Raw genomic sequence first — 26667 nt, forward strand, 5'->3', positions numbered from 1 at the left:
CTAACAGACTGGACAGTGCTATTCATCAGGCATGGTGTCAGATTCCTCGCATCACCTTTCAACATCTCGTGGAGTCAATGCCAAGAAGAATCGCCGCAGCATTGAAGGCAAAAGGGGGCCCAACGAAGTACTGATGGGGTGGTCATAATAATCCGGCCACTCATGTCCATATATATCCCATGTTCATAGGCTGTTAAATCGCACTGTTTACCCATATCTCTAAAAAAAATCACTTCTACTGTGGTGGTAAACAACCTACTTCCCTATTTATAGTGGTCTGGCCCTCTAGCAACTTCAGCATGAAATTATAGCTAATTTGCCTACAAACGTCAGGTGGTCATAAGAATCTGGTCACTGTGTGTGTGTGTGTGTGTGTGTATAGACTAGAGGCCTGATGCACAAAATTTGTGCAGGGAGGGTGGTGTCCCTCAGCCCGGCCTGCACCCTCTCCAATCTGGCACCCCCTTGGGGAAACCAGCAGTCAGACATCCCTCTCACAATCTGGGACTGCTGGCTCCTAACTGCTCGCCTGCCTGATTGCCCCTAACTGTTCCCCTGTCGGCCTGATCTCCCACAACTGCCCTCCCATGCTGCAACCTGACTCCTCCGCTCGAGGCAGCAGAGATGCCGGGACAGGCCTCCTCCACACTGCGCAGAGCTGCGGGACCCTCAGGTCTTACTGCACAGAGCGGCCGCGGGGCCCGACCTTCGCTGTGCATGTGGCCATCTTGGGGCGGCCATCTTGTGATGACATCACGTGCGAGGGCGTGAGGACCACCTAGGCTTTCATTATATAGGATGTTAGTAATCAGAAAACCTATTAGGGCCTCTCTGTGCATGTGTGTGCGCACACGCGGATGTTTGAGGGGATGTGGTATATTGGGTAGAGATCTTGCCATTTCATTAGCACATGTATAGGCGTTTCCTCTCAAGGTTGTCAGTTTCTCTAAAAATGGACCTCCTAATCTCCTGCCTCATCTAGAATTGGGAGCTTAGTCGGGGAAGGGGGCTGACAAAGATCTCACTCTTCAGCATGCAGAGTTTCATTTAACCCCATTATTTTCAGTGAAGGCTTCACTTGCTCTGTGCAATGTCCCCAGTGCTAGAGACTTGCTCATTTATTTATTGTCTCCAGACTTCAATTGTAAATCTTCAGTGCACTGTGTGGGGCAGGGATCTGGGAGGTCTTGTTACTCCTGGAAACTTTCAACCATCTTCCTGTTTTTAGCTCCTTACACCTTTGCCATCAGATATATCTGGTGCCCTCAGTTCTAAAACCTGTTAAGAGTTCTCTGGTGTGAATTGGCTTCTTGTCAGCTTCCCTCCCTGCTGGCAGAATGGAAAAACACTTAGCAGAGTGGAGAAAGAGGAAACCCAAGATAGTTATGCCTTGCCATCCACTTTCCATCTTTGAAAAATGTACAAACTTGTCTAATCTGCTTTCTAGTCTTCTGTGCCCTGTATTTCCTTCAGTTTTTATTTCTTAACTCTCATGTCAGGAGGGTTCAAGAAGATAGAGGTTCAGTCCCCATTTTTAACTGGAAGAAACCCTTACTGCCTTTTTCATTTGCCCTTCTCATTTCACTGTTGGTTTATTATGAGCTTCAAAGGAGGTTCTTTGGTTAAACCACTACTCAATTCATCCCTGTTTGTTAGCTTCTGCATGTTGACAAGTCTGTCTTTGCTCTATAACCACCTTGGGAACTCTCCAGCTTCTTTTTTGACAACCAGTTGCCTGTTATGTTGTAGGGGGCACAGTTCCCCCAGGCATACAAATGCTGGATTATATTTTCATTGCTTTTTTTGTGGGGGGAAGTTTTTATAGTTTATATGTGACTAAGCACACACATATTATTTTGTTTGGGAAATGAGCTTATCCTACTCCTTTTTCTTCGCCTGTGCACTATTATACTATTTCCTTTGTCTCATACATAATAAAATCATCAAGAGTGTGTTCTGTGGACTAGCAAGAAAGTAATTTATATATCTTTCTTTCTTAAAGAACACTAGAGGCCCGATGCACAAAATTCATGCACGGGTAGCGTTCTTAGGCCTGGCTGGTGATCAGGGTTGATCAGGGCCTTCTGGCTGCCAGCCGGGGCCTTCTTTCCCTGGTGCCAGCTGCTGGCTGGGGCTGTCTTTCGTTTGGTGCTGCCCCCTGGTGGTCAGTGAACGTCATAGCGAGCAGTCGAATCCTGGTCTCCCAAGGAGACAATTTGCATAGTAGTCTTCTATATATATAGATGATATATATTGTGCTTGTGGCTTTGTAAATGATTCAAGTTAGGCACCTGGTAATGCATTTTCTTTAAGGGCCAAATGAAAACATTCAATAATTTTTGCTTAATTACTATATTTTCATTAAACTCTTAAGATTAACGATACATGAACATAGTTGATTCAAGTTTTGCTAAGTTTACCTTCTCAAACCTTTTATGTTGGTTGCAAATTATATATTAAGCTCTTTTACAACACTGAAACATAGAAACGAAAGGAAAAAATAGATCTCAAAAGGTTAATAATTTCATTAACAAGGAATAGGATAGGTAGGTTAGAGACCTTATGTCATTTTGTATATGTAGTAGATAAGAGATACTGGGGCATTTCTTTGCCTATAGGGACACATGTCTTTCTTTTTTTAGATTGTTTTCTGTGGAACTGTATGGTTGACCTGCTTATTGCTTTTTCTGTGGGCTCCAAGTTTGTGTGTGTGTGTGTGTCCAGCAGTGAGGATAATCACTAGCATTGATTGATTGATTGATTTCATGGTCAGGTGAGCAGAGATATGGCAGGTATTTTAACAGCATCTTCTTTTCAGATAGGCTGCTGGTGAAGGTATGTGGTATTGAATCTGCCATGAACACTTCCACTATCTCTCTAGCTCCTAATTTCTTCATAGATCAGTCTGGATGTTACTTCCTCTAAAAGCCTTCCCTGATCACTCCACTTCTCCCAAATAGAGTAGATATGTCTGCTATGTATTTATATAGCATCCTGAACGCCTATCTTGCAGTTTATTTACCACCATCCCTCATTAGAGTAGGCTTCTGAAAGCAGATTGTGTCTGCATACATATTTATTCAAAATACTCAGTTTTTGAATGAATGAATGAATGGATGGATGGATGAATGACATGTGTAGCCAAAAATTGCATCTGTCTCGTTGCCCACTTTTGAAGACTGTCCTTCCGTTTGTGCTTCCTGCCATTAATTGAAAGGCCAGGTTTTTGGTCTAGAACTCTGCCTTTTAGTCAAAGAAAAGCACCAAACAAAAGTAGGTAATTTATTTGATTGAATACTACTCACTGAGTATAATATTCTGCTGTCAGTCTTCGCCTCATGTCTTAATCACCTGAAATCATGCTTTTGTATGTTGATAGGTTTTTGGTAATTAGGGGTAGTTTGCTTTCATTTATATGCTGTCTGTATGTTCTTGCAATGTTTTGCTGTAAAGTCAACATTAGAACTATGAGTTCTGCTTTATTGCTATGATAATGAATGTATGAAAAACTCATCAAAATTTAAACCAGTCTCTAAGTTTGTTTCTTCAGCCAGAGAAACCTGCCTACTGTCATTTAGAAAAAAAATAGCAGCTTTATTGAGATATAATTCATATACCATAAAATTCACCCTTTTAAATTTTGTAATTCATTGTTTTTTAGTATAGTCACAGAGTTGTGTAACCATCATCACTATATAATTTATCGTCCTCCAAAGATACACCATACTCATTAGTCTCTCCTCATTTTGCTTTATAACTCTATTTATTTGCTTATTCTCTATATTTCATATAAGGGGGATATTTATACATTTCATACAATTTATTAATTTCATACAATATGTGGCTTTTTTTGACTGGCTTCTCTCACTTTGTATGATGTTTGAAAGGTTTATTTGTGTAGTAACATATATCAGTACTTCATTCCTTTTTATGGCCAAATAATATTTTCATTGTAGCATATTTTGCTTATTCATGCATCAGATGATTGCCATTTGTATTCTTCCTACTTTTTGGCTATTATGGATAATAGTGCTGTGAACATTCATGTACATGTTTTTGTGTTGACATATGTTACTGACTTTACAAATGATTGGGAACTTCAAAATGTTATTCATGTATAACATACATACAGAAATGTGAATGCTCACCTAAATGAATATTTACAATGATATTTATTTGTTTACCCATGTAACAAGAACCAAGATCGTTAAAGAAACACTATCTGGATCATTAGGGACTTGTTGATGTTTGCTTCGGTTTAGGTTGCTTCATTTACTTGTATGCTCTGGTAGAGCTGAAGGCTTATCTTAACTGTAAGTCTGGAACATACGCTCAGTGGGTACCTGATGTCACAGCAGTGAAGTTGTTGAGATAATGGACTCTAGGGCCTTGGCTGCTTGAGTTCAAATCCTAGCCCAGCACTTACTAGCTTTGAGACCATGGGCAAGTTTACTTAACATCACTCTTCCCAAATTCCTCCTCTGTAAATGGGGATAAAACTACCTGGGGGCAGTAATATAAGTAGGTTGCTTAGAAAATTGCCCGATGATCATACTAAGTACTGTATATGTGTTACATAGTATTATTGTTATGGTTACTGTTATTGTGTGTCTTCACTAGAATATAAGCCCCCTCCCTTGTCTGACTTATTTGTCACTGTATTCTGAAAGGCTAGCACTGTGCCTGGCACATAATAGGTACTCAATAAATTTTTGAGGAAGGAAGGAAAGGATTTTAAATGATGAGTGGCAGAATTCCTAATTCTTTCCTGAAACCGCTTTTGACAGCACCCTCTTTCGTTTACAACAGCTTTTGGAGCTATTTGACAGCGAAGACCCCCGGGAACGGGACTACTTAAAAACAGTCTTACACAGAATTTATGGCAAGTTTCTTGGTCTTAGAGCATTTATCCGAAAACAGATTAACAATATTTTTCTAAGGTAAGTGGAGGGAGGGGGAAGAAGGAGAAGCAAAGTTGGTGGTTTTATAGAAGTATTAAGTAAACCTCAAATATTTGAATGTAGTGTACTGACTCTCTCTCTCCCTCTCTCTCTCTCTCTCTCTCTCTCTCTCTCTCTCTTTCTCTCTCTCTCTCTCTCTCGCTCTCTCCCTCCCTCCCTCTTGCTCTTTCTCTTTCTTAAAGGTTTGTTTATGAAACAGAACACTTCAATGGTGTAGCTGAACTGCTGGAAATATTAGGAAGGTAAGCACATTTTTAGCCAATTGCTAATCTCAGGTGAATATCGTTCTGTGAATTAGGTTCAGGTGGCGCAGGGAAATGCTGACCTAGATCTATTGCTGTATGTACATCTGATACTCTCATTTGTGCTTTAGCGTGCTTCCCAACTGACTCTCCAAAACGCGGTTTCCTGTTCCCCTTGTTCCACATTTAGGCATTGCCAATTCTGCTGGGACGACTGAAAGAGCTAGCATTTATTTCCCATTACGCAGACAGTACATCTGATTGCAGTCAGACCAGTTACCACAAAACATCTTATTCTTGTTAGTTTCTAGACTACCTGCCCTTTGCCAGATCTTTTGAAAGCAAGTTTATAATAAATCAGGAAGATTGCCATGTTCCAGGGACCCATGGACCCAGGTGTAGTTCTTGAGCAGCTGTTTCCTGGTGCAGTGGAACAAATTGGAAAGAGACAGCTGTTGTGTAGCTTTCTACACACAAGGGAGACTAATGTAACTGGACAATGTGATTACTTAGTCTCTCCTCCTAATATGAGGAGAAAAAGAAGGTGGAGTCACATGGTTTTCTCTGTAACTTCCTGGGCTGGGCTCTAGGGTATTCTTGGTCTGAGCAGAGATATCAGGGACAGGAAGGAATGTTGTCTAGAAATGGAAAAGGTCATAAGTGAGCAAGGCAGGCAATTATTTAGGGAAGGAAAAGAGGGAGGAAGAATAAAGAGTTGTTGATACAAAAGATTTGGGGACCATCCAACCAGGTTTCAGAGCACAGGAGCCTGTGCTGGGAGATCTGAAGCCAATTTTCTTCTCTTAAATTTCCTGCCTACTCAAATGTATTCTTTGAAGTAACTAAGAAATCTTGACTGCCCCTGGGGTGGTTTTTGGGTTGCTCTGGACCTGTCATAAACTGATTAAGATTTAACCCAATCTCACAAGAACAGTTTGTCTTAGTTTAGCTTGTTGAGGTAACATTGCTAATTCACGTCTCTTTCCTTCTTCCTAGTATTATCAATGGCTTTGCTTTACCTCTTAAGGCAGAACACAAACAGTTTCTGGTGAAAGTGTTGATCCCTTTACACACCGTCAGGAGCTTATCACTCTTCCATGCCCAGGTAGAATTTTGTACAACTACTTTTGGAAGCAAAGTAAAGTTTGCAAACCCAGTGTTTCTTTGATATTGATATGTGCTTATTTTGTTGTAACAAAGACATTTTTAAGTTTAAAATACCCCCCAAAGAAAATAAAAATGTGTGTGCGTGTGTTTTCAATGCATAGGAGACTCATGGGAATATTTTTCAAGTGAAAGGAGTATTTAGTTAGTCATCTCATTTTTCAGAGAATTTAGATGACTTGCCCAGTTCACAAAATTATATATTGAACATGTTGTGTATAGTAATATATGTGTGTGGGCTTTTCAGATTTAGATCTTTAGACATGTGTAATCATTTTTTAAAGTTTTTGAACATTTTGTCTCAGCCTTATTTTGCAATAGTCTGTTAAGTTGCCTTTTGCTCCCTCTTCTAGTTCACTCACCATATCTTTCTAACTTTCTACACACAAATAAATACTCAGAGTAAACAAATCAATATTTTCACATCTTTTTTATTTTTAGCCTCCATTACTTTAAAAAGTGTACCCTGGTCTATTCCCACTCTAATTCCCATGCTAACATTGTCTTGCATGGTAAGCATGTCACTAGGGGGGAGAGAAATGATCTAGTGGCATTTTAATTTTAGCATTTCAAACCTGTGACTCCCCAATCCCCCCAGTGGGAATGTTTTGAGTTTGCATAAAAATGTAACACATTTTTCTGAGCAGTGTTCCTCTTTAAATGTGAAGTTCTGTGTTTCGAGGAAAATTAGTCCATATGCTTCTAATTTAGAACACCCTCGAAAAGTTGTTTCCCAAGACTGGGTTTCTTATCCAAGAATCCTTACCAGCCCTTTCACAAATCTTGCCTCTAGTTTTTGAAGCAGGGTATCACATTGTGTGATCATCCAATAAAAGAATTCTTGCTTAGATGAGTTAGTATCAGATGTAAAACTCATATTTCTCCAGGGTCCAACTGGCAGGTAGAGCCTTCTGTGTCTTCCTGAAACTGCTTTAGTTTGCATGTGCCATTTCAGGCAGCCAGCAAGGTTTTTAGGAAGAGCCTACTTCTCATAGAATGCTCTTCTGGAACCACAGTAAAACGCAGTACTGTTGAGGTTAGCACAGACAGAAAGAAAGCCCATGAGATGTAGTTCAAACTATATGTAGATGAGGTGCTTTCACAATATATTGAATGTGATATTTCACCTCTGCTTTTCATTAGCTAGCTACTTCATGTCCCAATATTCTTTTTCTTTTGTTATGTTAGGCTTTAAAAAATATTGATCCTAGAGAGGGAGGGGGCAGGAGAGAGAAAGAGAGAGAGAGAGAGAGAGAGAGAGAGAGAGAGAGAGAGAGAGAGAAACATCGGTGTGAGAGAAACATCAATCACTTGCTTCATCCCCGCAACCTAGTTATATACCTTGACTGAGAATCAAACTGACAACCTTACTGTGCACTGGACAATGCTCCATCCAACTGAGCCACCCCAGCCAGGGCTATCCCAGCCTTCTTTTTTAAAAAAAATTCCCCTGGAGCCTTATTAGTGCCACTCTTTGACTTGACAAGTAGCTTTTTATGTATTTTTTATTTTGAAAATAAATTGGATGTGAAGTTACTAAAACCAGAGTCTAGAAACATTTTAGGAAGTTTTAATAATACGTCTTTTGAAAACTTACTATATAGAATTCCTAATTTTGTCCTTCCTTTTTATTTCTTCAGCTGGCATATTGCATAGTACAATTTCTGGAGAAAGATCCTTCACTCACAGAACCAGTAAGTACTTTTTTCCATAATTTTGAATTATAGACCACTTTTCATGGAGTGCATATGAAAAATTAAGTGTCATTTGTTTTTTTCCTTTCCATTTTAGGTTATTAGGGGGTTAATGAAATTTTGGCCCAAAACATGTAGTCAGAAAGAGGTAAGTGCTTAATGTCAGTGTGTTAATAGCGTACTAAATAATTGGCTGAGTGCCAGGCACAAGCTAATAAGCATGTATAAAATGAATTCTTTCACTTAACCCTCATTGCAGCTCTCTAAGGCAGGACTACCAATGTTCTCATTTTACTGGTTATGAAATTGATGCCTCGAGAAGTTAAGGAGCCTGGCCGAGTACACTAACTATAGGTGGTTAGGCCAGAACCTGCCTTCTTCCTGATTCCTGAACCCTGGACTTTAGTCACAGTACTGCTCAGCCCTACGGAAGCCTGAGCCAGGTCCCAGACATGTGTCCAACTGTCTGGCCTCTCCATGTCACCTTCCTAGTAACCACCTTCATAGTGTGGAGGTTTTGCTGTCACTGTGGATAGGTGCTAGAGCAGAACTCATTTTTTTGGTTGATTTTTCTTTGTTAAATGGCATTTAAATATATAAAATAAATATCAAAAATATAAGTCTTTGTTTTACTATGGTTGCAAATATCAAAAAATTTCTATATGTGACACGCATCAGAGTTAAGTTAGGGTTTTTCAAAATGCTGACACGCGGAGCTCAAAAGGTTCGCCATTACTGCTGCTAGAGCAAACTGCCCAAATACCCACTTTAACACATAGTTTAGATGGGATCTTCCTATGCACAGTCATAAAATATATTACAGACCTGTAGTTTAGCTGTTTACAAGTGGCCTGGACACCTCTGACCTACAATGATTTGTACTTAAAAAAAAAAAGCCATGCAAGGTTGTTGTGAGGGAGTGTCTCTTAACTTGGAAGTGAGCCTAGCTGGGTGCCAGATCTAGATCCACTTTCCTGAAAAGTTAGAAACGATATGAAAATGGCCCAGAAAAGATCAGCTGTTTATTAGTTTTACACTTTGGAAAAATTTGGGGAGAATTTATGTGTTTGATTTTCTTTTAATTGAATTCAGAGAGGAAGGGAGAGAAAGGGAGAGAGAGATAGAAACATCAGTGATGAAAGAGAATCATTGATTGGTTGCCTCCTGCCCACCCCCTACTGGGGATTGAACCCGCAATCCGAGCATGTGCCCTTGACTGGAATGGAACCTGGGACCCTTCAGTGTGCTGATGCTCTATCCACTGAGCCAAACTGGCTAGGTCAGAATTTGTATCATGACAAATGGCAAGAGTCTACAAATTTTGCTTTTAATGGAAACACCCTCCTTTTCAAATCAGTTTCAATTCTCCAAAACCCTGTACAGCTTCAAAAAACTCATCTAATTTCTTACCACCTGATAGGTAAAATTAAAAGTATGCATTGCTACTCAGATGTATCTTAAGATATAAAGAAGGCATTGTCATTTTTCATATTTTAATTGCATACTTAATATTTCTAAGGTAATTATTTTTTTATGCCTAGATAGGTAACTTGTTTTTGTTTCTCTGTCGGTTTTCCATTATATTTAAAACAACTGACTATACTATTGATTTGGCTCCATTTTGTGATCTAAAAGCAGTTTCTTGAGGCACATGGTGCTGAGGCCATGAGATTCACTGTGCTCAGTAGTGAACAATGATGTGCATGTGCATATGTGTAAGTGTGGAGATTGGGTAGAAAGGCTTTAAAGGCTACCTGCTGGGGGTGAACCTGCTCATTTGTATCTTTCCGATCCTATGTGTTCTGTTAACAGCATATCCTAGGGCAGGGGTGGGGATCGGGCCTGGCCCATGGGCCATATGAGGCCGGTGAAATCATTTGGTCTGGCCCTACCAAGACATTAGGGGCGAGTTAATTAAATGTTTGACCAAATAAAGCAGGCTAATTTTTAAGTTGATGATTTTGTATGGCCTGAGAATGATGTTATAAATATCCAAATGGCCTTTGGCAGAAAAAAGGTTTCCCACCCCTGTCCTAGAGGAACACCTACCACAGGTCAGAGCTGGACATATTTGGGAAGTATCTGCATGTGCCATTGTGGACTTTTGTGCATGCATTCAGGACGGCCACCCCCTGTGGTTTAAAACATGTGGGTGAGGGAAGAGATAGCTGGGTTGATAGCAGTAGAGAGAGAGCACAGGACAGTCCCGTATTGCAGGATCCCTGTGTCCAAGAGCAGTTGTTGTGTGTAATAGATGTAACATGTATTTTTTCCAAAGTAAATAGAATTGTGTTTTCAATGTCAAGGGAACTTGCTCTCAACAAGCACCCTCTGGTGAATTCTTTGTGAAATGAACATCTAGCATAATACCTGTGTTCATATATGTTTGTTTTTTTTAAAAAAATATATTTTATTGATTTTTTACAGAGAAGAAGGGAGAGAGATAGAGTTAGAAATCTCGATGAGAGAGAAATATCGATCAGCTGCCTCCTGCACATCTCCTACTGGGGATGTGCCCGCAACCCAGGTACATGCCCTTGACCGGAATCGAACCTGGGACCTTTCAGTCCGCAGGCTGACGCTCTATCCACTGAGCCAAACCGGTTTCGGCTATGTTTGGTTTTATGTATAATTTTTTCTTAAAACAGTGCTAACTCTCATTAATCCTCACCATTCCTATGGATTTTTTAATGAAATGCCTGACATTTTGTGTCTTGTGTGTTACTTACAGGTTATGTTTCTTGGGGAGCTGGAAGAAATATTGGATGTGATTGAACCTTCACAATTTATTAAAATTCAAGAACCTTTGTTTAAACAAATTGCCAAGTGTGTATCTAGCCCCCATTTTCAGGTTAGTACCAGGAGGGCATGAGGCAGAGTAGCCTATGAAGCATGTATTATTTTGGTAAAATTTTATTTGTATTGAATTAATATAATGGACACCAGCTACCTGTTGTTACTTATTTGCTATTTTCTCACATGATACCAATAATTTTAACAATAAGCACCTTTATCTTGAGCACTATATGCCAGTCACTGTGATGATGCTTTCTGCTCAGTAACTTTAATTCTTCTGACCACCCTGTGATTGTGATTTTTACAGACGTGAGTGCTAAAGCTCAAAGTGGCAGAATAATTTGTCTAGAGTAAAGTAGCTGAATAAGAGGTAGACTGGTAGGCTTCCTATAGAGCAAGCATGTCAAACTCGTCGCCCACGGGCCGTTTGCCTCGTTAATTTGGCCCGTGTTAGCCTTTGAATTTGACATGCGTGCTATAGAGTATAAGAGAGAATGCTAAATAAAGCTTAAGAGAAAAAGAACACTGAAATTTTACTTTATACTAGCTGCTTTGCGTACATTATTTCTAAACTTCAAATTATCTTATGAAGCTCCCTTCCCCCCTCCACCGCCCATTTTCTAGATGAAAAAAAATAAAAACGAGACTCAGAGAATGATTTGCTTAAGGTCCCAAGTTAATATGCAGTGAAATCAATAGGTATAGCTGCTTGTCTGAACCTTCCTGTGGCACCACTCTGCCTCCTTGTGGCCACTTGGGGAGAATACAGTGCAGGTGAACCTGGGCAATTTTCTCTATCAGGCCCTTGCTGCAGTGATGAGGAACCCACGCAAGAGGGAAGAGGGTGATCTGGGGTGAATACACATTAGGCTTTATCCTTCGATATCTCACCAGAGGTCTGAATTACAGAGTAGAGAATTGACTCTTGATATACTGCCTGCTGATTTGAAGAAATTGTTCAGATTGTAGTTGGCTAACAGTGGACTTGAGGGACTTTCCCCTGCTCTGCATTATCCTGCACAGTTAGAGACACCGCTGTTGTCTAAAGACATCTCAGTGTGTCAAGTCAGTGGTCTCGTGACAATCTTGTGATTGTATAGTGCCACCCCCCCCCCCCCACACACACACACACACTTAGAAACCATTATATGAACCATTACATTGGATGATATAACACACATCTAGATAGGAAAAATTCAGGATACTGTAGATGTTTTGCATATTACACATGGCTGCGGCTCAAACATCTGGATTGTTTACCTTATTTACTGTTTTCATGAGGATGTTTGGTGTAATTAGGGCAAGGAGCAGGAACCTTTTAAAAATATTTTTATTGATTTCAGAGAGGAAGGGAGAGGAAGAAAGATAGAAACATTAATAATGAGACAGAGAGTCATTGATTAATGCTTCCTGCGTGCTCTCTACTAGGGATTGAGCCCACAACCCAGGCATTGTCCTGACTGGGAATCGAACTGTGACCTTCTGGTTCATAGGTTGATGTTCAACCACTGAGCCACAATGGCCAGGCAGGAGCCTTTTAATTTTTTTAAGAATAGCTTATTGATTTTTAGAGAGAGAGGAAGGGAGAGGGAGAGAGAAAGTAAAACATCAATATGAGAGTGCAACATAGATCAGCTGCCTCCTACATGCCCCCACTGGGGATCAAGACTACAATCCCTGGTATCTGCCCTTGACCAGGAATCGAACTGACAACTTCCTGGTGCACAGGACGATACCCAAACAATTGAGCCACACCACACAGGCAAGGGCAAGGAGCTGGAATCTTTTAAAATGAGTATCACCAGGAAGGAGTAAGTGATTCTCAGAAGCTCAGAAAGGAGACAAAGTGTCTTAGTCAGCTGGGGCTGACTAACAAAATGCTATAGACTGGGTGGCTTATGAACAACAGAAATGATCACTCACAGTTATATGGAGGCTGGAAGTCTGACATCAGGGTGCCAACATGGTTAGGTAAGGGCTCTTTCATGGGTCACAGGCTTCTTCTTGTGTCTTCACATGGCAGAGGGGCTGTTTTGAAAGGCACTGACCCCCATTCATGAAGGCTCCACTCTTATGACTTAAGTACCTTTCAAAGACCCCACCTACTAGTACCGTCATCTTTCAGGGTTAGGATCTCAACACATGAGTTTTGAGGTGACACAAATATTTAGACTGCAGCTGTTTCCATACCAGACTGTATGCACAACAGAAGCTCATTTCTCAGTTCTGTAGGCTGGAAGTCTGGGACTAGAGAGCCAGCAGGACCTGCTTCTGTGAGGGCTTCCTTTCTGTCTCGCAGGTGACCACCTGGTACCTTGTCCTCACATGGCCTCTCCGTGGTGAGTGCATGTGGAAAGAGAGGCACTATCTCTCTTATAAGGCCACAAAGCCTGTTCAGTTAGGACCTTACCCTCATGACTTCACCTCATGGGGGTAGGGCTTCAACCTAGGAATTGGCGGGGAGTGGGGAAATGACATAGTTCGGTCTATAGCAGAAAGAAAAAAGAATTTTAAATTATTCGATAGAACAAAAGAACGGAAAACAAAAGAAGTAAAGTAAAGAGGTTCTTTATTCATTCGTTGTGTTCATTGGTTCATCCAGCAAACATTTATCCTGTGCCTCAGACATACTGCCTCAGACACACTGTGTGCTTTGTGGTGTTTAGACACTGTCCATGTTGGTGCCTCTGCCTCCCTTCCTGTATTTCCCTCCTCCTTTCATCCTCCAAAGCCCAGCCTAGATGCCACCCCCTATGTCATCATCCTGCCACTACTCCTCTCCCCCACATCATCAGGGTGGTTCTGTCTGCCCTTCCCTCCAGCACTTTATTTCTGTGTCTGATGTGACACTTACCACAGTTTACATGGATAGGCTCATAGGTCGATTCCTCCTTTCCCCACCGGCGTCTGAACACCATACGGATGACAGAGAAAAGAGTTTAAGAGCAGGGACTTTGGAGTCTGCCCCTTGCCAGCCATGTGACCTTGAGCCTCAGTTTCCTCACTGGCAAAATAGAAATAATGCTACCTACTCAGTGTATTGGTGGTGAGGATTGAATAATATGTATGTGAAACACTTTGCATAGTGCCTGGCATATGGTAAACATTCAGTAATGATTGTTTCTTTGTACTCTCAGGGCCTAGTGCCTCACAAGTCCCAGGACTTTTTTTTTGAACCAAGTTGAATAATGTAAATGGAAAGGTTCTAATTTCTCAAGAGTGTATTGGCTGATGCATCTTGTACCATTTTATTAAATTAAATTAAAATTACTTTAAAATTAAATTTATTTTTTTATTCTTTTATAGTTTTCACTTAATTTATCTTTATTGTTGAAAGTATTACAGATGTTCCCTTTCCCCCCCTTCACCCCCTTCTGCCCTCCCCAGGGCTTTACTGCACTATTATCTGTGTCCATGGGTTATGCATATATTCATATAAAATTAAAATTAATTTAAATTTTAATTTTTAAATGAAAACATAATTTTTAATCTGATGGAATGAAAGAAGCCCCTCTTTTCTCATATAACTACCCTTTTTGGGGATTTTAGAATATTTTTTGAGAATTGGGTTTATATTGATTCCTATTATAGATGATTTTAGATTATTTTTGGAGGTATTCTGTTGAATTCTTAGAGTCAGTTGATAGTGAGGTGGTCAGAGAAAAGGGATCTGAGATAACAGGCAGTCTTATATACATCTTGTGTCCCCGAGTCCAGAAACGGAGCGACTTTCTCCTGGCTTATTTAGTCCAAAGCAAGGGTGACAGAAATGAAGTCTGGAAAGAGTCCAGGCACTAGACTCGAGTCCTAGCTTTTACCATTTGCTAGTCACGTGATGTTGGCTAGGTTACCAGTCTCTCTGAACCTCAGTGTCCTCCTTCGTCCAATGGGCACAACAGTAGCTACTCCGTAGGTGGTGGGGACAATGGTACATTCTCCCTGCAGTGCAGGCACAGCACCTGCCACAGTAGGTGCTTAGCGGAGGGGACTGCTCTGCAGGGTTGGGCAGCTGGGTTTTCTCTGCAGCTATTGACGGTGTCAGCCATGTGCTGTGTGAGTGAAAGAGGTGAGTCAGGAAAGGGGTTAAAGGAATGGTGGAAACTGTGTGGCATAGGGAATAGAGGTGTCCAGAGCTTGGGAGCTATGCAGAAAAAATGTGGAATTAGAAGAAATGAGCAGTATGAAAGGAGAATAGAAATAGGTAAGGAAACTTCTTTTCCTTCTCCAAATTGATGAACCACTTTGGAACTTTCTGAAAGATTTTAAACCTCCCAAAATGTAGAGCGTGATTAATATTTAATTTTACATTTGGTTGAATGATATAAAAATAGTCTTAAAGTACTTTTGTTTGGAGATTTTTAATTTTATCTTTGTCTTTTTCTCTCTCTTAACATTTTCTTTTTCTTTTCTCAAAGGTGGCAGAAAGGGCGCTCTATTATTGGAATAATGAATACATCATGAGTTTGATAGAAGAAAACTCTAATGTCATCCTTCCCATCATGTTTTCCAGTCTGTATAGGATTTCAAAAGAACATTGGAATCCGTAGGTTTTCCGTTCCTTCCCTCCCTCCCTCCCTCCCTCCCTCCCTTCCCTTTCTTTCTCCTTCCCTCCCTTGCTCTGTTCCTTTGGTCTTCTCTCCCTCCCTCCCTTTTTCTCTTTTGCTTATTAAATGTCGTGAGTGCTTGCTATGTGCCAGATGCTGTGCTTGTTGCTAAAGAGGACTATGTGAAAAGATAAAGTCCCTACCTTTAACAACTTCACTGACTGGTTGGCAAGACCCACAAGTAAACAGATAGTTTTATGAAGCAGTGTTATAAGTGTGTTCTGTTAACATAGTTCACTTGAGGGCTTCTGGCCCGTCTATGAATGGAACAGATATGGGGATGCTGTAGAGGGAGAGGAAGGGTTTGAGGACATCTGTGGAGTGGTGAGGCGCCAATTGAATCTTAAAGGAATTTGGCAGGTGAATGGGATGGGGAAGCCCTTTCAGAGTGTGGGTCCGTCTTGTCATATAAAAAGGAATAAAAATGTAAAAAGCCCGAGACCTGAGAGTTTGGGAAGGTTGAAGCACAGGAGGTTGGGGAGGTTGCTGGAAGACGAGGTTAGAAAGGGGAGTGGGGCCCACGTGAGCCTTCACCACGTGAATGATAAGGAAACACTAAAGAGCTGTAAAGTGATGTGATCTGAATTGATTGGCATTTTAGCAAGATCCATTTTTAAAAAAACCAACTTAGTCATTATATATGTTCTGAGGGAAGAAAAGTTTATAGTCTTCAAAGAGAACTTTAACCTCTAGGCCTGTGAAAGTTAGAGCATTCTGTATTTGAATGTCTTTACATATTTCTCTGGGGAATAGAAAGAAAAGTTAAGGTGGCATTAAAAATCAGCAGGTAGAATTCAGTATATTAGTAATTAGTTTGGCTTTAAAAGTTTTGCATACAACTGTAAAATAATAATACATTTTCCAAATTCACGAAATTTTATTAACAAAACTGGTAAAAATAAGGAGCTGGTAAACAATGAAGTCTCCTTACGCAGATAGTCTCTTGAGAATCTAGCCTAGAGAGTGGTTTCAGCAAGAGTGTGTAATTGCTCAGTATACTGTTTTTGGCCCTTCTCCATCACTGCCCGGAGCATTTGGGGAAGTCATTCATTTCAGCAGAAGGGAGTATACGTTTTCCTTTTGCTAATGGGCACAGGGAAGAAGCAACACAGCTTCTTATAAACGTTTTGGAAACATCAAACCCGTGGTTTACTTAACACCTGGCCTAACTTTTACCAGTGCCCTTTTCAGAGGTATTGGAGCATATTGCAAAAGAGAAGCACTGTTGTATAGTTTTGCAAAGGGCAGTGCTATTTAGATCTGGTCTGAGCTGTCAGGCCCATCAAGGGACAGTCTTCGTGTTGCCCAAGAGCTTATTTTTCCTTGCTGAGTATGGACCACCGTTTTGGCTGGTTAGCTGTATGCTGTTCCACAGCTCATCACAGCCATCACCAGCTTGCCCGCTACCTTACCGGCAATGTATTGGATCAGCAAGGGGATCAAGTTGGTCTGAGTGGACTGATGCAAATCACAAATAGAAACTAACTCATATTAAACTCCCCAACTTATAGGGGTTTAATATCGTATCTATGGATATGAATGATATAAATTACATATTTCCAGCTTTTGATTTTGATGAATTCTGTATGATAATATACATGATAATGATAAAAATAAAATTCTATGCAAACTTAGGCCTCTAAGGTTAGTGCTACCACAGGTGCTCCTTTTTAAGGTGGAGTTGCTTTATTTTTATGCTTGCTTTTTTATTAAATGAAGTTAACAGTTGCCCACAGGCAAATCTATTCTGGTTACCAATAATTAGAAGGGCAGAATTAAATTTTTCTTTTTTTAATCCTGCCAACCCCTCAGAAAGATGTCTTGCCTTGAACAGTAAAGACAGTAACTCTTGATTTGGAAATGAACTGTATGTCATTTCTAGTTGTTCCAACTAAAAGGGATGGAGATAGTGTGCAATACGTGGAGCTCATTCAAGGTTTGTGCTTTCTCTCTTTCTCCCTCCCATTATGTACAACTAACTAATAAGTCCCTCTTCTCTGCTTTTCAGGGCTATCGTGGCATTAGTCTACAATGTGTTGAAGGCGTTTATGGAAATGAACAGCACCATGTTTGACGAGCTGACAGCCACATACAAGTCAGATCGCCAGCGGTAACTTTTTAAAGCTTTTTTGTCAGCTGTGCCCAAAACTATTGAGTTCGTTCCTTGCTCTTTGCTGACGTGGCTTATTTGCACTGCAGTCCTAAGCCATACAATTTTATTTATTTAACTCTTCATTTCTGCATGCTCATTAGTTGTGTCTTTTTTAGTGGAGCCCCTGGGCAGCAAAGTGTTGTTTTGAAAAAGGCTGCTTTCCTCCTTCCCTTCTGTAGTGTTTCTCTTCTACCTCAGGGTTAAGAGCTTGGCACAGAGCTGGCATTCAGGTCTGCATAAGGGAACCATCAGGTAGTTTGCCAGCTGGATCCGCTCCTGTCCTGAACTTACTTGAACGACAATTGGGCTGATCTTATACTTCACTCCAGCAGCAGGAGGGACGAGGCACCATTTTGTTTAGTTCTTTGGCTCAGAATTTATTTTCTATTCTAGAACCCCAACAAATTCATTACAATTGAAAGGACAGGGAGGTGAAGAGTCTGGTGTTTTATAAATACTGAAATGCTTAAGACCAAAAGGGGGCAAAGAACAGGCGTACTCTTTATAATAAACTAGAGGCCTGATGCATGAAATTCATGCAGGAGTAGGCCTTCCTTCCCCTGGCTGCCAGCACTGGCTTCCCTCTGGCACCCGGGACCCGAGCTTCCCTCACAGCCCCGGAAGGACACCTGGTCTAATTAGCATATTACGCTTTTATTATTATAGATGCTATGGCTGAATAAAGCCTTTCTTAATTTCATTTATGTGATTCTTCAGTTTTGTTATTTCTTGTTCAATATGTCCAACTTTCCAAAAGATGATGTCTTAGTCCATTCGGGCTGCAATAACAAAATACCACATATGGGTGTTTTAGGGGCAGCTTGTAAACAACAGAAATTAATTGCTCACAGTACTGGAGGCTGGAAGTCCGAAAGCATCACGCCAGCATGGCTGGATGAGGGCCCTGTTTCTGGTTCATAGCTGGCACCTTCTCATTGTGTCCTCACTTGGAGGAAGGGGGAGAGGTGTCAAGGGATTTCTGTGGTATCACTCACAAGAGCAGTAATCCCATTATGGGGACCATCCTCTTGACCTGATCACCTCCCAAAGGGGCCCCACCTACTAATATCATCATCTTTGGGGATTAGGATTTCAGCATATGAATTGGGGCTAGGGGCACAAATGTTCAGACCATGGCATCAATGTACTTGGAGACTTTGAGGAAAGTCTAGAGAGTTTGTTAGTAGTGGGGCCTTTGTTTTTTTGGCTCTGATCATACAGAAGCAAATGCCACTTTATATATTATAAAACTGTGAACCTAGAGGATCCCAGAGGTGTGTGTGTGTGTGTGTGTGTGTGTGTGTGTGTGTGTTCAGACCCAGGACCTTGTGGAATCTCCTGAGCAAAGCTCTCTGTGGTTCCCTTGCTTCTTTGCTTTGCCTGATTTTGAATGTGTTACTTGCATTTATTGATAAAGAGAGTAATGAGGGGAAAGGTTTGGTGGCAGGAGACAAAGGACCATTACACTCATTTAAAAACAATTATACTATGATATATTGAAAAGCAACTTAATCATGGAATATGGCAAGTGTTTAATTGTAGACAGAAGAGGTTGAGATTTTTAATAAAATAATGGAATAAATATTAAGTATGGGATATGTTGGGTCATACTTGCAATTTAAAGAACTTTTATTATATTTACAGTTTTTGCAAATCACTGAATTTATAATAACTTTTCTTGTCCCCAACTTAAAATGCCCACGGTTAATTCTTATCTTTTTAAAAAGTTTGTCTAATTTAAATAATTATTTAAATAAAGGAAGTAAAGTACACATTCATGCTGTGATATACCACTAAAAGGTATACTGTACATAATATTCCTTTTTAAGCAACTAATAGCTTATTATCCCAGTTGAATAAGGATTAAATCTGTAGAATCCAATTAACAGTATTAAAGACTTTATTTCTAAAACTAGAGGCCCAGTGCATGGATTTGTGCACCAGTGGGGTCCCTCGGCCTGGCCTGTGAGGATCCGGACAAAACCAGCTCTCTGACATCCCCCGAGGGGTCCTGGATTGCCAGAGGGCACAGGCCAGGGTGAGGGAACCCACCGGTGCACAAATCCGTGCACCAGACCTCTAGTATGCATATAAGATCTTTGGTTAATCTCTTCCCACCCTCCCCCCTTCCCTCTGAGATTCATCAGTCTGTTCCATGTTTCCATGCCTGTGTATTGAGTGTCAGTGTGCATCATAGCAAACGGTTGAATGGTCGGTCACTTAGGGTTTTATATGTATAGATATTGAAATTGATTGAAGTAAATTCATATTTATTGAACTTCAGTAATAAACTGTTTACTGATCATTTATTATTTAAATTAGACAAACTCTTTAAAAAGATAAGAATTAATTAAGGGTATCAGAAATAGACACTGTGAGGTTGATTCTGATAATCTGATATATTAAAGTGACTTATAGCAAATGGGCTTTCTTATTGAGAGAAGGATTATTTTTAAGCAAGGGTAATATTTTGTTCAAAGAACAGTCGAAGGTTAAACAGAATAGATGGAAACATTGGTTTCTCCTTAGATATAGAATAGGAAAAGAGAATAAAGAGATTTATTTGGTACTTTTAGAGAACTCAATGAAGGATTTCACTTCTGGATGGCAAGACACCAGTAATTGTTTCAGTTCAGATAAAATTGTAAGGATTGCAAGTCTGAAATTGTGTGTGAAATAAGTATCTAACACTGTTAGATACACATGCCAACATTAGTGCTATGTAAAATTGAAATTGGGAGAGAATTTGACAGTATCCTAGCTTGACAACATGGTTAAGTTTTTAAACTCACTCCTACAGGTAGAGAGAAAAGTGGGAAAGAATGGGGGTGACATTAACTATATCAGAAATATTTAGAACTTTTGAAGATAAAGTTGTCTGAACAAAAGATTTATGATAGATCAGCACAAAGTTCCCCTGGAAGAAAAGCCCCCCAGCACAGATGGTACTGAATGCCATAAAGCTTTGATCAAAGAAACTCTTCAGGAATAAGATGATGAGTATTTTTATGATGTCGGTTCTTAATTTAAACTGAATTAGGGCAGTGTGAACCTTACGTATATTTAAACTGTTTTTTAGTTGAATAAAGATCCTAAGGCCTTGCTTACCAATTTCTTCTCCCTCTTCCTCCAAATTAAAGGTCATATTCTTTGAAACCAGCAGGATTTACAGAATTGATTTAAATGTACTCAAATCAGTATTCCCTGATAACATTTATTTAGACTTAATATTATTCTTAAACTGTACTGAGAAACCAAAAGAGGTAATTTACCAAACAGCTTGCTTTTACAGTTAAGAATCTGGAATTCATAATGATTGAAGGATTATCTAATCTTGTTATATAAATATAAATTTTCAGGGTCAAAATTACCCTACAGGTAATTGTTTGAAAATTATGCCCACTGAAATTTATGTTGTGCAGATTATATTTGAGATAGATGAAATTAATTATAGTAAACAAAAGCTTAAAATAACAAAATATTAATTATGAAATGATAATATTAATGACCATATTACATAATGAAATGTTTCCTTAAGACTAGTGGGATGAGAATATAAAATTACTCAAGTATTTCTAGAGTGGTTTTTTTTTGTGGGCAATGAAAATTAATTTCTATTGCTATAGTTATCAACATAACTTTAAAAAATTGGGGATGATATAAAAATATGAGGCATTAGAATTATATACAAATTTCACTTAACCTATGTGGATTTCCCTGAGTAAATATTATACTGTAACTGACATTAAATTTTTGCTAGGTAAAGTAACACATGGCCCTTTTTCAGGAATTATCTGAATTTATGGATACACAGATGTCATTTGGGTGTGCTGTTTACTGGCTCATCACAACATGGGAAAGCTAGGGACAGAAATGAATTAATTATTTTAATATATGTGAATTTATTAATTTACATTATATTCATATATTCCTGGATTATGTACTTCTGACTTGATTGATGTTAAAATCAGCACTATTTCTTTTATAAAAATATGGTAATCTAAACATGTCCTTGGCAAAATAAAATTTGTTAACCCTATTTTAGACATCTAGAGTTTTAGTAAATTTTACCAATTTCCCCCCAAATATGGAAGTCACTAGTTAAATTGATATTGAATTAAATTTGAAGCCTTGGAACATTAAAGTTTTAATATATAGTAATATCAACACAGTTCTGTCCAGATCATTAAAACTGCAATCACAGAAGAAATAATACATAATTTGGTTGTATTTGTAAGTATTAAATACGTTAATTTAGATTTTGTGATTTATTAACACTTACAAGATACTGCTAAAGAGTTTAAATAGACATAGTGTAGGAAAAACAGATATTCATAAAGAGGAAGTATATTTTCTTGACCTACTGCATTCTCTGTATCAGTGTCATTTCTAGCATCTCTTTTGAGAAACTGTTTGGAGACAAAGAGAAAATTAGATTTTAAGTAGATCCCAAGTGAAAGTCACTAATGTGCCCTTGGTTTTAGGATAACAGATACATATAAATGATCCTCATTTTTGTTTCTCAGTAATTTTGAAGTTAATATTCTGTATTAAGTATAAAGGAATATTAATGTAAAATCAACCCTAGCTGGTTATGCTGGTTGGGGCACATGTAGGGGGCAACCAATTGATGTGTCTCTCTCACATCGATCTTTCTCTTTGTTTCTCCCCCTCCCTTTCACTCTCTAAAAATCAATGGAAAAAATATCCCTGGGTGAGGATTAACAACAATAAAAAGTTATCATCTTCTATTCTGTTCATTAATACTACTTTGTGTCTAAATAAGTGTCAGATAAAAGAGCAAGAGAGAGAAAAACCAAAAAGAAGAAATACCCATAAGCTTAATGCCAAGCTTTTCAAAGACCTTTTAAAACATACATGGGAAAAAGAATGTTCAAGGGACAGTTATTGATGAATAACTTCTTTAAACCTCCCCAGGTATTTACTTTATATTTTGTTTCTTCCCCAGTGAGAAAAAGAAAGAAAAGGAGCGTGAGGAATTGTGGAAAAAACTGGAGGATCTGGAGTTGAAGAGAGGTCTTAGACGTGATGGGATAATTCCAACTTAACAAAAACAATGGCAGCAACATTACTAACCTGTGGAGTCACACATTTATGTAGTAGAAGATGGAGCAACAGTTTTCTGTATTGTGCAACTTTACAGTAGATTTCACATTTGTTTCATTATTACAACAGCACTGTATATACCTGTCTCTAAGTAAAGGAAAAAAAAAATAAGGACTTCAATCCAAAGTTTGGACAGTAGATGGACTTCTCAGAACTTTGCAAACATAATCATTGTTCTTAACCCTTTAAAAAAAAAAAAGAGCAGTTTTCAGAGACCTGTTAATGAAACTGCTGTTAAAATTCCATTGTCGGGAGTTCCTTATTTATCATTAGCAGAGAGTATGAAACAATTCTCAAATGTGAACAATCTTAAATTTAGCTTGTCTTTCTGCTAAGCTGTTAAATGTATTTATAGGAAAGGAAGAAAAAAAAAAAGACTGTCATTTCCATATAGGTTTGTATAACACCCTCTTCTGGATAACTTGACTGTAATTTGACATCTTTTCCTTTTGCACATCTTCTTGAGTTGAATGTCCACATGGAATGGGGCCGTGAGTTATAAAGGTCCCAGATGAGAGTTTTGCTTACTGGAGTGAACATCTTTCCAGTAGCCAGGTAGTCCTGGTATTCCTTTAGGTTTAAAATTTGGAGTAAAAGAGAAGAGGTGATAAACATAGTAGGGAAGGGAATTTTGGATTCGTGCAGGAGTTTAAGGTGAATCCAAATCAATGTCTTGAATCCTTTGCAAACAGGCACTGGGACATCATAGGCTTCAGTACCTGAGCAGTATTAATTGCGTACATCATTGAACACACATACCAGAGATGTTTTAGGCATGTCAGAAAACATCCTTTGGACCATTTTGAAATCAGAAAGACAGACACTAAATAGTACAACCATGAAATTGATCGCCAGGATTGCGGATCTAATTGGGAATAGAGTTGAGCAAACAGCTTGGACTGTTTGGAGTTGTTGCCTTACTTTTTAATATGTATTTATAAAGTATTCCAGCAAAAGAGGATGTAGCCTCTGGGGAAAAACAAACATGTTACCGTGTTTTTTGTAGATTCTCCTATATCTCATCACAGCGCCAGCCCTGTTTTTAGCCAGAAAGGATTCAGGATAAACATTATTATGCATTCTGAATTGGATGCGTATTCCTAACTACTGTATTTGTTACCAAAAGTGGTTCTACAAATGCTACTGAAAAAAATCTGGAAATTCCTAATGTCCTGAGTATTAATAATAAAGTTTAAAAATGCTTTTATATCAAAGGTGCATTGTGACCAAATTGTTTAAGAAAAAACAAAAACAAACAAAACAAAATCTAGGGCTGTATTATAGCTATATTTTATTGGCTCTTTGCTTTGTATTTAAAAGAGGACTCTTAACATCTTGGGGAGATAAAAATACTGATAAAACTGTGTACAGTATGTACTTAACCTATTGTGGTTGCGTTATTATGTACTGAAAGATATGTGTTTGGGGCTTATTTCCAGGATGCATTTGCTTGTTATGGACATAGCAGCAGTGAGTTGATAATCCTAAACCATCACTTCAGCAGTCTTCATGGCATAGAGCTGATTCTGTTCATGTGTTGAATTGTCATAGCAGCAAACATGAACATATGAACTGTTGTTGCTCTTAGTAGAAATATAATATCAATATGGGCTTGTATACTTTCTTCCTTCCATTTAAATATAAAGTAGAATATGCAGTTATATTGTTTCCAAGAAAAAGAGGGGAAAAAAGGCGGCTGACCTTTCTCCCCTATTAGGTGTTTCCGGATTATCAGGTCACAGTGTGTGTGTAAAGGTCAGCTAATTATGAATACTGTCATCTCAGCAACTTTGTAAAACAAACAAAACTTGGCATTGAGAATTCTGAGAAAGAACCAACAGTAAAATAGTCATATGTAACACCAAACATAACATGCTTTAATGGAATTCACAGGTTTTTCTTTTTAAAAAAGAACATTCATGGGGATTCAATGTACATTTGGCAGAGACTGCCAAAGATGAAACAACTTCCTTTCAAAGTGCTGGAGCAAAGGTGCAAGTTCAACAACTAAAGATAAAAAATAAATTTATAACAAATCCTCTCCGATTTTAGCTTGTTAGTTTTGACTCTGCATTACATTTAGTTTTGACAGTCTAAATGTTTGTTTGCCGTTAATTCATCTTTTTTAAATAAAGGGACATTAAAATCACAGGTTTATGAAATATCTCTGCCCATTAGAATGAAATGCAGTCATTTGAAATGAGAAAGACTAGGCTCCTATTTTGCACCTTACCCTGTCTTCAGAGTTAAGGTGAGAACTACACAGATATCCTTGATGTCAATTTATGTGTTGATTATTCCAAACTGAGGAGAATAAAGCCAGATTTTAGACATACTCAAAGAAGCAATTATAGATACATGTCTAAAATTCATAGGGCAACTTCTGAGAAGAAACACTGTCTTTTCTTTTTAATTGAAAGTGACAATGTGACACTTGTCATGTTGTGTCCGGTGACACAAGTAACTAGGTTGTCTGACTGTTGCACCATGTGACATATTTAAGGACATACTTGCTGCATTTGCAGCAGCCCTTTCTGTCCTTTCCTGCATTTCTCCTGTTGCTGCGACTTGAGCTCATTGTGACAAATGCATCTTTGTGTTATATTTTGTTTGCTTCATAATTTCCAGAACTATATATAAATCTATTTTTAAAAAAGCAAATATTGTAGTTAGTGAGTGATGATCACTCCAAACTTATCCCTACCATATTGGTTTCAGGGGTAGGATTAAGAGTGTCTTTGGAAGAAAAAACAAACAAAAACCCTGTGGTTTAGAGTGATGCTGAGGCCTTAGGCTGTGGGCCTAGAAAACCCATGTGAGTGAACTGACCCCTCTCATCCTTTGAATCAAGCATGCATTCCTTTTCTCATTGTGCAAGTGGCCCCATTGTTTTCCTTCAGTGTTGAGTTTTTGTCCTTTTAAATTTTATTCTATTTTGCTCTCCCTAACATCTGACTGTTTTTTTATATAAAATAAAATAAAAAATAAAAAAGTGAGAAATAAATAATACCCTTGATGCCGCTGGATACTCACAAGCAGGGTTATGCTCCTTCATCTTGGGCTCACGTGCCTCAAGGGAAGGGTTTAAATTATTTTGTACCTCCTCCTATGCGTGGGACAGTCCAGGGTGCAGAGCCAGGAGCTGCTTGTAATTGCACCTGCTATACTTAAACGTATAGCCCTAGGCTCAATCACACTATGGGGAAAAAAGTATATTTAGAGCTTTAAAAGCTTTTTTATTTTTTTGTGGGGATGGGGAGGGTGGGAAAGGGAAAATGTATGGATGTTATTGGCATTCTTAAGTGCACTGACCTGGCCCAGGAAATGAAAAGATTCTCTCTTTTGATGCTATTACCAATGTTATTACAAAGTGACAGTCACCTACAGCTAAACGTGGCACCGGACATGATTGGTGATGTTTAATTTGCACATCAATATTTTTATTTTTATATTCTGGCTCAGCTGCTTTCTCTGAGTGGAGTTAAGAAATGAGCCACAAAGGATTTTTGTAGTAGGTATATTGGCAATGCATTTTATATTTCTCAGTATTTAATTTTGAAAATCAAAAAGGATTGTGCATCTTGAGAGAAAGTTGAGCAAGTTTTGAACCAGTGGAATGTTCACTTGTGCTGCTGCTTGTGCACGACAGCAGTAGTATCTCTTGGAAATAAACATCCCATATTACGATGTCTATGAATATAGGTTTCCTTTTCTTCCCTCCTCTTCTTCCTCCCTTCCCCTCCTTATCTCTCTCCTTTTTCTTCCTTCCCTTGTCCTTTTTTTTTTTTTTTAAAGAAATCACTTATTGTAAATAAGTTGTAATCCAAACCTCATGTATCAGTGAGGAACTTTCAAATATAAATATTACCAATACATTTTCTGGTTGTTGTCTGATTTTTGATTGAGGGATATGAGAATGACATGTCC

The 26667-nt window shown here is 38.9% G+C and overlaps 1 protein-coding gene across 3 annotated transcripts in view; it reads left to right on the forward strand.

The window, feature by feature from the left end:
- Window positions 1-24781, forward strand: part of PPP2R5E (protein phosphatase 2 regulatory subunit B', epsilon) — a 204149-nt gene extending 179368 nt beyond the window's left edge. For all 3 annotated transcript variants that reach the window (XM_006767634.2, XM_006767635.2, XM_015566466.1), the window contains 9 exons: window positions 4810-4940; window positions 5144-5203; window positions 6200-6308; window positions 8008-8061; window positions 8159-8209; window positions 10793-10912; window positions 15273-15400; window positions 17470-17571; window positions 22583-24781. In XM_006767634.2, coding sequence (XP_006767697.1) covers window positions 4810-4940; window positions 5144-5203; window positions 6200-6308; window positions 8008-8061; window positions 8159-8209; window positions 10793-10912; window positions 15273-15400; window positions 17470-17571; window positions 22583-22682 — 855 coding nt within the window. In that variant the 3' untranslated portion in view covers window positions 22683-24781. The remainder of the gene's footprint in view (window positions 1-4809; window positions 4941-5143; window positions 5204-6199; window positions 6309-8007; window positions 8062-8158; window positions 8210-10792; window positions 10913-15272; window positions 15401-17469; window positions 17572-22582) is intronic.
- Window positions 24782-26667: the final 1886 nt, after the last annotated feature.

Source organism: Myotis davidii, unplaced genomic scaffold, assembly GCF_000327345.1.
Source record: "Myotis davidii unplaced genomic scaffold, ASM32734v1 scaffold281, whole genome shotgun sequence".
Lineage (NCBI taxonomy): Eukaryota > Metazoa > Chordata > Mammalia > Chiroptera > Vespertilionidae > Myotis > Myotis davidii.